The sequence below is a fragment of the Pogonomyrmex barbatus genome, unplaced genomic scaffold, assembly GCF_055798465.1.
Source record: "Pogonomyrmex barbatus isolate J1 unplaced genomic scaffold, ASM5579846v1 scaffold14, whole genome shotgun sequence".
Taxonomy (NCBI): Eukaryota; Metazoa; Arthropoda; class Insecta; order Hymenoptera; family Formicidae; genus Pogonomyrmex; species Pogonomyrmex barbatus.
Window position 1 is genome coordinate 2,821,186 of NW_028297110.1, and position 15,991 is coordinate 2,837,176.

A 15,991-nucleotide genomic window follows, 5' to 3' on the forward strand; every position below is an offset into this window, starting at 1 on the left:
ATGATCATGTAGAATGTTTAAGCATAATACTGCAAAATTTGTTTATTCTAGCAGCTAATTTCAATATTTTAAATAATTATTTTTAAGGGTCCAACAAAATTATTTTCAAATCTGTGTCTGGTCAAATTTTTCGATACTTCAATAAAATTGTTCTTTCCGTGTAGCGATAAGCTATTTTGCTAGCGTTTTACCTCTTCGGCATACACTTAAATCTTTTCAACATGTGCTTTTTATAATCATCCAATTTATCGTAAACCAATCTTGAATGCAATAAATCACCATTATTCTCAGAGGCGGACAGATAATTTTAAATAATCGACCGTCGAATCAGATGCATGCATCTTTTCCTCGAGCCCACCAGCTCGCCGAGGAAATTCCGAGCGTTACGTTTTATCCGCTTCGTTTTGCATTGTCCGATTTTACAATATCCTACGTAATTCTTAAGCGGAAACGTACAACGAGAGGGGAGAATCGTTTCCGTGACGTTGCTACACCTTGTTTCCTAAAGGCTGGTGTTCCGTGCATGAAACAGCACCTGTACGTCGCGTTGCGGCCGGTTAGAGCCGAGTTACATTACGTTACCTTCGGTCAAACCTTACGAAACATTACGTCGTCTAAAGTCATATGGCCTGAACGTCATGTGTTTACGCGTTCCGATTTCTGTAACAGATCGTTCCGCAACCAGATGTCCCGTGCGTGTACGACAAGCGAGTTCTGAAGTCTAAAGAAACTTGTACAAATTCGTACGATCACGATACTAATTTATTATATGGATAGTGACCTGATTATACATCACAATAGCGTATGAAATATTAAATAACTTAATAAATACGACACGATGTAATTTCAAATTCTTTTCAAATTCTAATGAAATTGCCGGACCGACTACGTCAGCGTTTCCGATAACAGGATGTCTATTTTGAAATTTGAAAAAAAATTCCTTGATTTTCAAGACAATTTGTTAAACGTTCCAGATAAAATAAAAGTTTTTAATGTATTTTACAAATAAATATATGATTATTGTGTAAAGTTTTTAATATTTTTTCAATTTGTAAAAATTTATAAATAAGAAAATAAAATTAAGAATTATTCGAGTTTCAATAATTAAATTTGAAATTTTTTTTTTAATTATAAGGAAAAATTAAGAATTAAATAGTTTATGTTGCATAAAATTTTCCAACATTGTAAAACTATTGAAATAAAAATCTATCTTCGTTAAATAAAATTATATTTAACACGAAATCATTGTCTTCAATACCTAAAGATTTGTATCTTTAAAATGGAGTTTATTCGTTAATAATTCAATCGACAAACTCCTGATTACAATATAAAAAAATAAAATATTAAAAAAAAAACAACTTCAAAAAAATTCTCCGATCATTTTTCAAGGTATAAACAAATTCTTTGAGCTTTTTAAGTTTTTCCAGGTAGTAGACAGTTCGGGATAATATTAAGGCGATGCATCTTCCATGAAAAATCATTTATCTCGGCACAAAGAGTCAAGGGACAAGAGGCGCACGTTGATAGCAAGCCGGATCCGCGAATCGAAGGATAGAGGCGTCGGGGACGATATGATGTGACCGAGAAACCAAGTGACCCGGCGATACACACGCGAACATCGGAGAGCTAACGGCGTTCGTCCGCGCCTTCGTGTGTACGTTCTCTTCGTTCCCCGAGTTCGTCGGCGTCCTCCGTGCCGGTAGAACGAGCGAGGAACGGTTCCAGGACGGGGGAGCCGGTGCGTCGGGGCGCGCGAGAATCCAGGTTGCGATCGCGGACACGACGTGGAAAAACCAGACGGCCGGTACACTCCGTCGGTCGGTGCGAGCACCAGCTGGAAACTCCGCTTGTCGCAGCCGCGAGACATCGACAAATTGGCTTCCTACGGAACCTGAATCCGAACCCGTTTCAGACGATCTACTATTCGCGAGCAGAACTCGGGACAACGTACACGTTCCATTGCACGTCTATCCAGGATCTAGATTTCCATTTAAATTGACATTTTACATTCATTTCTAGCTTATCACATTATCATTTTTCTTTGGTGCAAGAATTACTTTCTTTCTATAAAGATTTGTATCCACTTCCATTGGTACAAAAGGTTTCTTTTGTGCTAATGGAGAAAGGGGAGAACGGACGAATTTATCGAGTCTTCCGTGCGAGCAGTCTTCCGTCGGTAGTCTTCGCGGTGATGACGATAAAAATCGGCCTGATAATTATTCATTACCGCGCCGGAGTACACCGTGGGTTGATTTGATTAATACCCACGTGCGAGTATGGGACGCGAGAGTTCAACTCACCAGCAGTCCGGTTTCCACGCTCGGCAGCAGCGTGAGTCGACTGTCGTTCTGTAGGCCATTTTCCGCGAGCGTGCCTTCGCGCAGCTGCCTGAAATGAGAATATCGAGGATTAGTATTTTTATCGCTATGATCGTCCGAAATAAAAAGGATTGACGAGCAATCTGTCATGCAAAACACATGCCGCAGCTGATATTTATCTCAGAATTATCACTTGGATTTTTATAGAAAATTGACGCATCCTTTCCCCCAACATCATTAATAATTATATATTTAAGTTACCATAGAGAAAATTAAGTTTCTAATCTTTATATATATAATCTGTTAATATATAAAAGTATTTGATGTAGCATTAAAAAGATATAATTTTTTTTAACGAAGATTATTATCTTCTTATTCTCCTTGGGAGATTCGTTTGTAAAAATATTAATTTCCTTTATCGCAAAAGTGCTGCCTATTTATTGATAAAAGTGCCACGTCTCCTACAATAACATCGTTTAGAGTCAATAATCGAGATCGTCGAGAAATGCTTTTGCTTTTTACGCGAATCGCTCCGAGTCAATCTTAAGAGATCCCGTGGAATTTATCTGAGAAATTGGTCGCCGCGATATAATGAAATCCAAGGATCCGCTCGTAAAATCGTTATGATCCTCTCACGAAGGAGTTTCTCGTTGCATCTGCTTTCTTGAACACGTTCTCGAGAAGCCTAACAGTCGCGTTATGGTCGCACGACGAGGGAATTGGGACTGGGAAGATCGGCGAATGATTGGGAATATCCCACTCTGAATGAGCGTTAAACGAGAGCTGTCGGAGTTTGGCACTTCGAAAAGCGACGTGAAGAAAGAAAGCGACACGAACGGGCCGCATTGAGGCGAAGGAGAGAAGGGCGGGGGAGTCGCACAGTCGATGAAAAATACTTATATGCAACAGCCGACAGAATTGGGTCGCGATCGGCCTCGCCTCGTGTCTCTCTCTCTCTCTCTCTCTCTCTCTCTCTCTCTCTCTCTCTCTCTCTCTTTCTCTCTCGACATAAACATCCCGATCTATATATCGGCTTCCCCCGGCTTTCTAAATAAATCGCGACGGACGTAAGTCGCATTCACCTGTCCGAAGTCCGCCCGCAGCAGAGACTCGTGGGAAAAAAAAAAAAAAGAAAAGAAAAACACGCGATTTATTAAGAGTTCGCGCAAGACCTCACTTTGCTATGTGATTGCATCAGCTTTAAAGCTCGTGCAAATCGCAGAAAATTCCGAGGTGATAATAATAAAAAAAAAAAAAAAAAAAAAAAAAAAAAAAAAAAAAGAAAAAGGAAAGCAAAGCAGAAAGAGGAAAAGAAAGGAAGAAGAACGTTTCTTACGGCCCCGACTTCGCGTTGTATTTCTGACAATCAAAGTCCACCGCGACCCGGTTCGCACGCACGCCACGCGCTATCGCGAGGCTGCTGATGCAACCGAGCGGAAATCGACCGAAATAAACACGCGTGCGTGTAAACGCGCGCGATAAAAAGTCGTGTTAGAGCAAGCAACGAGCGGAAGCACGTAGTGAGCGCTACCTTTCTTTTTTTTTTTCTAGATGAGAAGAAAGAAGCGGGGAAGGGAGGGGGAGGGGGCAGTAAGATCGGAGTACAAGTACGCATAAATGGGGCAATGTTATCAAGTCGGCAAAATTCTTATCTACGACATTGTCTTCTGTACTTTAAACGGAATTTTCTCATTCACTCTGGCTCGCGTATGACGTAATTACGTAACCACTCAACTTTAACCCCGTACGATATAATTAGGGCGAATTGGATCTATATGCAACATCCAATTTAATATAAACAAGGACAACCATAAATAACCCTTTTCTTTTTTATTTCAGATCTACATCATCACTTTTTTTCCTTCTTTCTTTTTTACACCTTGAAGTCTTTTTAGCCTGACAATAAGAAGATCGTGTACCGAAGTGACTAAAAATACATCATTATCGACTTGTTAGACTGTTAAAGTGTTTTATCTACTCGCAATTCATTCCAGCTTGTCGTTTTCGGCAATATCTTATATTCCAGCGGAATGTGGGATTATCGCGATAACGCGTGATAGCTTGCCACTATCGATTGATACGTGCGTGATTACAACGCGACCGCGCACACACACACGCAACAAGACAATAACGCGAGTTGCAATATATAAATCCACGGCCTCGGCTTGACGGTGCCGCGATAATGCGATCGCGATCGTACTTGGACTAGTGCTATAATAAAAAAAAAAAAAAAAAAAAAAAAAAGAAAGAAAGAAAGAAAGAAAAACATCATCGTGATAAGAAAACGCCGACCCAGAAGATTAGACCGCACGACTCCCGGCAACGTTGCTGGATAACGTCGACCGTTTCCATTGGCAACCGCTCGTTGGACCTCGGATCGAAGAAACGAGACCTTGCTGCGTATAAATACGACGGCGTTACTCCGATTTACGCTTGATCCTAATCGGGGCGAGCACTATTAAAATCGATCCCCGCGAACCCATATTTAACTAACGGTAAAAATACCAAGTTAAGTTAGTAGTGCATTTTACAAATTTATGCCGTGCCGGAAAAGGTCCGACCGCAGAGAGCGGGAATTTTAAGAAATTAAAAGAAATTTTAAAAAATTAGATTAAGGAATTTAATTAGGGGCATACTCGGGGGCGTGCTATCGAGTATGCATGTGAAATTTTTTCAGTTCACCTAATTAAAATTCCTTAATCTAATTTTAAAAATTTCATTTCTTCGTCTTTAATTTCCTTTTTTTTTTTTAATACACAACACATCCCGTGCGTTCTCATCCCTCCGCGTAATTAAACTGAAAGGTATAATTAATTAATTAGAAAACTGTATGTTTCAGAATTTCTCCATTTAGAGAAAACATCTTACCGTTCCAGCGAACAGTCTTGAAATCGTCTTCGCGAACTGCAGGTTCCGCGTCCGTTGTTTAAATCATGCGATTTTATTTTATCGATTTTGCCGAAAGAAAAAACTCGTCCCACTTTTCGCGTGTATAAAAAAGGCGGTGTACGATCCCAGAAACGGAATCAGGGCCAAAGAAGCGAGACGGAGCGCATGTTTCACGGCGAGCCGCGCACGACGGTCTCTAACGTCATCGACGAAGGCGTTCGAAACGCGCTCCGCTCCGTTCAGATATAAACCGAGGCGGGGGACGAAGATGACGAGCGACGCTGCCCGTGCCAAACCATCTCATGCACACGCGTGCACCCGGGTTATTGTACCCTTAGGCCATTCCTCGAGTGCCAAAAGCCCCGTTCGTTATCTCGAGCCTGACGAATGGCCGAACCTACACACTCATATTCCTCGATCCTTAGTCACCGGAGCCAGGAAAAAAGTTTGGGCGTAGCTCGACCGTGTTTCTTCCCCCTCCTCCCCCTCTTTATCCACCGCGCCCCCTTATCGCGCAGCCCTCGCGTCCAGAGCGGTTTCTTGCTCATTTATTCACCGGCGGGTATTTACCGGCGATGCACGAGATGGAGCCGGGACCAACAGCTGTCGATGAATGCCAGGCTGATTAACGCGAGGTCAAATCGTATTTCGATCGTCGAAGTATCATCTGCCTGTTCATATCTTACGAATTCGAGGCGAAAACATTCCTCGATCTCGATCGCTCTTATCGTAATTCGCGTCGGGTCCCCTCCCGGAGTTCCTTTCAAGCTCGGCTTTTAAATAAAATTCAAAAATCAAAGCCAAATGTCGAAAGCGAGACATCGGTCATCTGTTCGGATGGACGAGCGCTCTCGTTACACTTCTGCGTTCCGGTGCAACCGACACCGAAAAATTTTACACCGCGCAGGGTAAACCGTCCCGTTATCCACCCTCAACTGCACTTGAGCAACGTACCCGATCACATTGGGAGATAGATAGCACTCTCGTTTTCCTTCGACAGCGAGCGGCCACGACGATTCCCATTGCGAAACACCGCGTGCCGGCACCGGCATGCAGGATCGTTACCGATCAACAAACAAGAGTCAAGGAGGGGAAAAAAAAGGGAGGAGAGAAAGAGAGGGAGGGAAGGGAAAAAGGCGAAACTCCACGGCCTTGGCGAATATGCATCTTGCGTCGATCATGATCGCTCGGGAGATATCGACTTAGATGTATCCGCAAAATGTATGTTACTTGGAACTGACACTCGTTTTAACTCTTATTGTTTCGTGATGGTTCAATGAATCTGATACTCTTATTAAAAATTATTCTTTCATAATAGCTTTTTCTATTGTTTCCTAATGTTAATCGTCTCCGTTACTTTGTTCACCTACATCGGATAGAAAGGAACATTGTTATTTTTAAAACGTCAGAATGTCTGAGAAATAATAAAAAAATATAATATTCAATTTCTCGGATTGTATTTCAAAATATAACTTAAAAATTGTTATTTTTCGAAATTTTTTTAGATAAATCTTTTACGGAGATCATTTGATTTTATGAATGAAAAAATGCTGAATGATATACACGTGAATATTTAAGAATTAATGAAAAAAATCCAGCAAAAGTTAACAAAATTACGTTTCGAAAGCGACATGCTTACAGTTTCAAAGTATCAGCATTTATTACCAACTGTTCACCTCTCGTTCCTTCTTTTGTATGCAAAAGTAATGGCGATATTGCCACCCGTTAGCAAATATTAAGCATGCGTCACACGCATAATCGGAAGCGACGTGTGTCGATTAATGCGCGATTCAAAATGATTGCGAAAACAAGCAAATATTCCCACGTCGGCATTTATGGCTTGTATCCCGCGAATAAATTTCACGCAATTAAATTTTGTGGTAGCCCGCGCGAGATCCTCGCGAGAGAGGATTAATAGATCCGATTATCTAATCCACGCATTAATTGTGCAATTGATTGTGTAATGATTTAGCAACTGCACGACGATTTAGTCAAACTCTGTTCGGTAATAAAGACCGAATATATATACACCTGAAAACAATTATTGAAAAATTATAAATTACGCAATAATTATATCTATTGAATAATTATATCCATTATGAAAGTTCAGCATTGAAAGTTTCAAATTCAGTTGCATATAATTATATTTCATTATTGTAATTGTATTAAAATTGTTCTATTGTAATTGTATTAAATATAAGTAATATATAAATTGTATTAAATATAATTAAATTTATAATTCAATACAATTTAATATCAATACGATAAAACCTATAAATTTTACATTTATTTTATTAATATTTAATTATATTACATTACAAATTCAATTATATTTAATATTCAATTATATTTAATATCTATATTAAATTATATTACTTTCTCGTCAAAAAATTAAATTATTTAATTATGTTAAATATTATATTCTCAGATTTTTATTCAGATATTGCATACATGTGCACATATATAATAAATATTCTTAATTATTATCGTGATTGATTAATTTGTATATCACATGTGTATCTTTGATACACAGAAAAAAATTAGTCTTAACTTAAGATCATACATCTTCATACATAAGCAAGAATATTGTAATTCTCATAAAGAAAATTGTTACTCTTGAATTGAGCAAAAAATAATATCTGCATCAATACAAATCAATACAAATTCAATTAAATCAGACTAAAATTAAAAAAAAAATTATAATATTCTTATTTATATATATATGAGAATATTTTTCTTGATTTAAAACCAATTTTTTTCTTGTGTATTCACAGCTGGAAAATAATTCCATAAAAAAAAAAGAATATATTTTTACTACGAATATCATATTGATATCACTGTGCATACATAATCATCAGATTAAATGAAAATGTATCTTACATCTCTCTCGAAAATAGAGAGACTTTTAGTCGGCAATTTGTCAACACATACATTATCTCCCCTCCGTAATTCCTGAACTCGCTCGTCAACCGAACGCGAGGTGCTTCCTCCACGAGACTCAACTCTCGTTCGCGACACACGCGTTCGCGACGTGAGCGCGCGCGTGTCAATAAAACGGCGAGCAAAACCGGTAAAATTTCGCTGATTATACGAATTTCGTTACCACGGGAGGCACGCGAAAATTCCGTCCCTCCCCCCCCACCCCCCCGGCTATTCCTCAAAATTTGCGTCCGACAAATGCGGCGAAAGGCGACGAATGCGGGGTTCGCGTTACGGGGAGCGTAAGCCGAGCGAGGTTTAACGGGTTTTCGTTCAAGATCCCGATATGATCCGATCCGATGCGTGTCGCTGACCTTTACGCTCGGCGATAAAAAGGCAGCCCGCCTGCGCCGCGATAACGCCCGTCATCGCGATATTTAGAATCGAAACTCGGGGACGAGCGCGGCATCGACCAGGCGCGAGAGAGCCTGGTGAACGTAACGCCGAATGTCTCTCGCAACATCGAGCGTCCGCTTCGCCGTCTCTCGTCTCGCCTTTATTCGTAGCGGTATATTCCCGGCTTTTTGTATAAATTAAACTAACGGACGCACTTGGCGTAATCGCGAAAGGAACCGAGCGGAAAACGGCGCAGCGCAGCGGCGCTGCCGCGACCGCGGCTCCGTTCTCGCGACGCGGAGCCCAGGACGCTAACAGAATCCGATATTTTTTTTTTTTCCAAGGTATCGATACATAAATCGCGATAACATGAGGTAATACGACAGCAGGCGAAAGTAGCCGATACCGTTGCCCGCGCATTGCGACGAATGAATAAATAATCTCCGGCAGGCGTGAACCGCGCGCTCTCTATTTAAGCCCACGTTAAGGCGGATGATTAAGGAACCTCGCGTTAGGAGTAAAATATGAAGGAATACATATGTGATCGGAATCGTTTCTCTCCCTCTCAGAGGTTTCTCTTAACGTCGATACAATACGGTTTTGGAGATAAACCGGTATCGTAACGCGAGGAGCGACAGCACAATCGCGCGAGTCAAATGCGTAATTGACGGCTCCCGATTTCTATAAATGAGGGCTCGGCTAATTAACAAACGTGACGCGGCGCGAATGTGCGTCTGCGGCACGCATTTTTCTGGGTCGTGGCAACTTTTTATCTCGTAATGGCAGCCGCAAGTCCGATCTCTCGCGTCGTCGCATCGGAGCAGCCGTGCGAATGAAGTTTATAAATGAGCTCCGCCACCGTCGCCGTTGTCGTCGTTGACGAAACGCGACACGTGAGATTTTCGCGCGCGGAAAAACGCATCCGCGGGAGACGGAGGAGCGTCTCGGGAAAATCTATTCTTGGGAACGCCACGAAAGAGTCAATAACCCGCGTCTTTCAGCAAGCGCCATACATCTAGACGCGCAGCACGATCGCACGTTTGTATTAGCGTCGAACGAATGAACGTGCGATTTTTTTTTTCTTTTTTCTTTTTTTATCACCAGGATGAAGACGCGTAAACGCGAGGAAGGCAGAGGCGGAGGTGTAAAAAGCGCTAAAATATTCGGTGAAGCGGACCTTCCTAAGAGCGAGCGCAAATAAGCGTGGATATAGCGCGATAGGGCCAAGACCCTGGCGCTCTTATAGAGAGCGTTTATACTATAAATATTATCGTTCTGCTTCTCTCTGTCGCTATCGTTCACGCCCGCTGCCTCGGAGAGAGGTCAGGCGCGGAATATATTCGTGCGAACGGAACAAACACGTTTGTAATCGCGAGACGCTTTGTCCCGCTTGCTCAACGCTTTATTCCGCGCTCATTTCGCGAGTACACCAGGGCATAATGTCACAGATAAATCTTCGCTTCCTTATGATACGAGATCTATACACGAGGTCTCATGCAGAACATTCCGTGACGTAGCCCCGCGCGATATACTTTGCCAATTGATCATCCCTCGAGGAAATGCAAAATATCAATCTTTGCCGAAAATGAGATATGTAGTTATTTTCATCATTAAATATCTCAACACGACATTAAAAATCTAAATCTCAAATTAAAGTTCTAAAAATCCTAGTATCGAAGTAAGAATTATTAAAGTTAAATAGAGAGAGAGATGTGATTTAACAAAATATTATTTAAGATTAAGGTTAAATAACAGAACTTATTTTTGAAAGATATGTACTTCTTTTTATTATTATTAGAATGAAGCAATTAGTCAAGCGCTTATCTTGAATTTGTCTTGTGTTTATACTTTAGGTCGATTTACATTACCTTCATTAGCCGAGTATTTTCAAACTTTTAGCCTTAAACAATTTGCAAGTTCGTTTTGAATAAATTAGGCTTGCGTTTGAAGCACACTTTGCTCGCTATAAATAAATTATCAGAGCTTACCTCTAAGCTTATTGCGACTGTAATACAAAGTAAATTTTCGCTTTCTCGTGTAATAGAATATTTTTAATCTTCCTCAACTTCTTATAAAAATATCCGACGCAGTTCCATTCCGGGGCAACTACTGTTGTTCTTTTTAATAACATTTTTTCACACTTGCTGTACTGCTTAAACTAATCCGATTATATACCCGCGCTTTGGAGAGAGAGAGAGAGAGAGAGAGAGAGAGAGAGAGAGAGAGAGAGAGAGACGGAAAATAGATGTAGAAAGTGCAGATTAAAAATAGAAGCCTATTACGGCTTATAAATAATCCCATGATGTTTTAATACTGGTGGTATTCCTGAGGCAGTATAATAATCGATCGTCATAATAAAATTACTCATGCAATTTTATTATGTCTAAGAATATGACAACGATAATTTCGTGAAGCAACTTTGCGACCAATTTATCATAAAACAATCGTTTGCGATAAATAATTATTATTAATAAATAATCATTATTAATAAATAATGGAAAAGTTATAACAAAAAACATTTGTTCTGAAAAATGTGTCATTGTTTTTCTCAAGAGAGATCATAAGTATCTATATACTTCTCTGTATTTCTACTTCCAACATTGGAATTTCTCGACGGAATTCCGCTGCTCCTTTGCAGAAAAAAAAAATTAAGCACTAAGCCGCGCCTCTCGCCGATCGATAAGGCTATGTAGCAGCTCGCATGCAACGTCACAAACAGATAGATGATCTCTCCAAGGATAGATTAACACGTGCGGCAACAGAGTGAATATGGTGCGATCGAGGAAAATCGTTACTTGTCGAGACCGAAGAGATGCGTTTAATCCTGGTTTCTTCCTTCGGGATGAATTTTTAAAATAATCGTCTTTCAAACAAAAAAAATCTTAAAGTGAAATGTTCTATTTCTTTTAACTATTAAATTTGATAATTTTTAATAAATATCTTTTAATGAGTAAAATTAATTTATATTAATACGTATTCTTCATGGACAAAATGGTTTTGCCGAGGTATTTAAAAATTTGATCAGAAATAAATTTGAAAATAATTTTGTTTGCTCCTTTTGATATTTTAGTAACCAATTTGAACGACCTACATGATTACTTTGCTGACATAATAAAATTATTTTCAGATTTGCATCTAGTCAAATTTTTAGATACCTCGGCAAAATTATTCTTTTCACATTTCGCATTTTCAGTATTTTATATAAATTAAATTCATGCAAAATGCGCTTGTGTCAATTTGCATTATACGTAAATATGAGGAATACTTTTATATTGACGTGCGCACATGTTAATTTGTGTTCCTATAAATACTTCCGTGCAATCGATAGAAGGACACTACGTTATCTAAAAATAAAGATAACCCGTGCTTTGCGAAAAGGCTCGTGGAGAAAAAACGGATGCTGGACCGTCGCAGAATGTAGGACGAACGCACCCGTTCCCTTCGTCTTAGAATCGCAGAACGATAATTCTCCGTTTCATAAGGACCGAATTAACTCTGTGTGTTGTTTCGTTTCTCTTTTGCGGATTTTGGCGGCACAGCTGCGAGATATTCTTTCCTTTTTCCGCCGCGATCAGGGACATTGAGAGAGGCGGGGAGAACCGACCTTCCCTGCGTTTCTCATGCGCGAAATATCGCGCACCGGTCTCGCATCCGCCACCGCCACCGCCGCACATGGCGTGTAAACAATGCCAGCCCACGCCTATGTGTGGGCTACGTAAATTAAGTTCTTGCGCTCGAACATGTGCGGACAATGCAAAATCGATTTTGACAACGCTCGCGATAGCCAAACCGCTTTTCCATCCGTGCTTTCGAAGCAAACCTCTCTCTCTCTCTCTCTCTCTCTCTCTCTCTCTCTCTCTCTCTCTCTCTCTCTCTCTCTCTCTCTCTCTCTCTCTTTCTCTCTCTCGCTTAGGAGAATGTTGAAATCATTTTCTAGCGCTAAATATTTGATGGATAAGTGGTCAATTTTATTTCCGCTTTGCATGCATTTCTCGCACGAAAGTCGCACGAGGGAGGGAACATTACACTCGTAATGTTCTGCCAATACATACACGCTAATGCCTAACAGAGACAGAGTCTGACGATAAACCGTTTTTACTAATTCTTTCCGTTCTTTGTCTCGCGAATTACGTCATTAAATATATAAGCGAAAAACTAATGCGGGTGCATGAGCGTTACAAAAAAAAATTTAAACGCTATTCGATAGATATGTCTAATGAGTCATGGAACGACATTCAGTCTTTGACAAATAACTACTCATTGCTAAATATGTAAGTCGTATCTATCCATTGGTGACTACATAACTTATTATCCAGTCATGTAATAGATGCTGCGTACTCGTTTGTAAACAGATATTTGCAAGTACGATTTGCAGGCATTTCGAGTATCACGAGTCTCGAATATCTCGGTTGTTAGCCGGATATTCATCAGGCACAGAGACCACCCACGACCTGTTCTGCTCGCGCCCTAAAGCGTATCTAATCGTTAGATAATCTAATAGTTAGATCACTCCTAAACAACATTCAACAAAATAGAAACAAAAGGAAAAAGTATAAGTGACATAACGATAAATATTAAAAATCGACTTTTAACTGTGGGAACCTCTGCGATATTTTCCCATAACAAAATTTCAGATATTTTCCGATTATTTTCTTCTTGCTGGAAAAAGAAACGAAAAGTTCGACCCTATACAAAAGACAAAAGAGAGAAGAGCAATTTATTTTTATTTTTTCTTTATAAAGAGAGCTTGTATAACTCCACATTTGCTAAGGCGTAATGAAAAAATGTCCAGGATAAAAATTGCGTTAAGAAATTTTCTTCTTCCTTTCCCTCGCAATTATTATTTTCGCATTTCCCTTATTTCTCTCGTTCTATTTGGTTCACAATTGATTTGTGCACGGCATTCTTGCGTAATGGCAAAATATCGCGTCGGCTTACGCAGGCCTCTAGACTAAAGACGCGAAAAGACGCTCGTGTAAGCGTAACACGTAGACACAATACGTTGAAAAACCACGTAGACGTAATTTCATAGTCTTATGGCATAATCTTGTGTGTCGTCTTCGGTTTGATAATCGCGTGAATACGTGCGCACCGGACGTCATGTGTCGCGGTTTTCGATATATTCGTATACCAAGATAATCTTAATCAGCTGAACATTGTAAGACAATGAAAACGAAGTTAAAACAAAAAAGTCAAAATATATACTCGAATATATGATAAATCGTGATACTAATTGTAATACTTATAACTATACAGAGTGCAAATGGCAAATTTAAAATTCTAGCTGTGCTACATGTTTTAAATTTCGAAATGTAATAATTACTCGAAACAAAAATTTGTTATATAAATTTGACTAATCATGCCACTTTTAATATAACACACAACACATAATTGTATTATATTAATTATATCTTTGCGACACAAATTTATCACGCGAATTCATGACATCAATTTTTCGTCGGTGGAAATAATTCGGTAATGAATATTCCGAGTTGTCGCCAGTTGATCAATTCCGGTTAGTACCGATAAGCAAAGATAAGTTTCTTGTTTGGAAGGTAGATAATTCGCAATTTATAGGCGAGTCGATGATAGTCCGACGAGCCGCCGCCTCGTTTCGCGTAACGATTTTCGCGCTGGCGAATGAGGCTTTTTAAATCCACCGCAAGCCGCCGTGGAGGCAATTCCGCTCTATCGATCATTCTGTTTTCTCGAATTGGCGACCGGCCACACTGATTCATTCGGCGCGTTCACTCGCCTCGCCGACTTTCCACGGATTGTCCTGGCCCCGCGCGACACGACCGATAAACATGTTTTCGCTCGCGAAAAATAACAGGGGATATACTTAGGCTCATTTCTCCGACGCGTCAATCGCTCATTCGCGAGTTTCGCAGAAGTCGACGATAAAAGCGGCACATTTAGCGCATCTCGCGCGATTTCCCGAGATTTCTTTTCGCGTCGTCGCTAAATTATTCATAGTAGCGTGTAACGTGGCGTGATGCAGCAATTCAGTGAAGCTTATCGAGTCTGTCAAGAATTTTAATTCCTCTTTTTTTTCCTTCCATTCCTCATAATTAATTCAGCAATTTTTTTTTTAATTGTAAGCATATAAAAGTGTGTCTTGATATTTCTGCAACTTTTAGAATGTAATTGAGATTGTTAGTAGCGGCACTTCGCCAGCACAAAGAAACTACTTTTCTCTCTTACGACACTCAGAAGATAGTTCGCTCTTTAATATGAATATAGTGCATCGGTCGCAAAAAAAAAAGAAGGATAAAAAAAGGACGGAGAAAGAATACCGCTAATTATTGTTCTTCTGCCATAAACGGTCAGAGCGAGCGCTTAAAGTCCGCTCCTTCTATGCCCGCGCACGATGACTAACAGAAATCCCACAATGACACATATACACTTGACGGGTGACGTAGAGCGCCATATCGCGCGAATCACACCATCAAACGTGAATTTTACAAAGAGAAACAGATTCTCATTATCTCCATCAAGTCACGAGAAAACAAACGTAAGATCGCAGCCCACACGGATGGATCTCGCGAGCTTCTCGTTCCAAAATTCTGAATAATTCGACAAAGTCTCACGTCATGTGCGTGGAGGCAGACAGACGTACTAATACGGTGACTAATTAATTAGCCGGATTACGAGAGTAAAGAGGATAGTTCGGGGTGGTGGGAGGACGAGAGGAGGAGGCGGGACACAGGCTATACAACGTAACGGGCTATCATAAGATACGCTTGCATCACATTCCTGACACAATGCCGTACGAGTCCTGAATGTCACATGATGGTGACAATGTCACATGATGATGTCGCGTTGTCGAAGGCTACCGTGATGTCGCGATGGTAATTGTTAACATTAACCGAAAGTGGACTCGCGACACGACACTCGGAAATCGATCCCGAGGATCATAGCGACGAGGCCGACCGGCCAAACTTGCTGGTCCGCGACACACATTATGCGTGTTTCAAAAGAGGTAAAAGAGGAGAAGACGCGGCTCGAAACACGTTTTAATCCTTAACACGAAAGTTGGTTGGACCCGTTGGTTACTTTGGCTTTTAGGCGAGCTTTAAGCGAGACTTGAAATCTTAAATTTGCTGTACCAAAGCAGAAGCGACATCAAAAATACTTCAATTTGCGCTTATCTTATTAAGATCAGTGCAAAAATTAAAACACTCTATGTTTTGTTTTTGCTTTGATACAACAAACTTGAAATTTTAAGTCTCGCTTAAAGCCAAAGTATCGTTGGTGCAGCCGGAGCTTAAATATGCAGAGATATTGTTTAATTTATAACTTTGAAGAGATAGATAAACACACATACACGAATGCTTGAACTGACTATGAATTACGAATCTCAAAGAATGATGTTAAGAATTAATAGAAATTCAAACTCGCTCGTTTTCTTTCTCAAGTGTTGCCTCGTTGCTCTGCGTTTCTCTCTTTATTTCTCGGTGATTTCTTGT

General features: G+C 40.1%; 1 protein-coding gene across 4 annotated transcripts in view; it reads right to left on the reverse strand.

Moving 5' to 3' along the window:
* Positions 1-15,991, reverse strand: part of LOC105433934 (uncharacterized) — a 40,246-nt gene that overhangs the window by 17,679 nt on the left and 6,576 nt on the right. For all 4 annotated transcript variants that reach the window (XR_016138407.1, XM_089073064.1, XM_089073063.1 and 1 more), the window contains one exon: positions 2,301-2,388. Coding sequence is in view for 3 of the 4 variants with exons in the window: in XM_089073064.1 (XP_088929190.1) it covers positions 2,301-2,388 (88 nt within the window). In the remaining variant the exon portion in view is untranslated. The remainder of the gene's footprint in view (positions 1-2,300; positions 2,389-15,991) is intronic.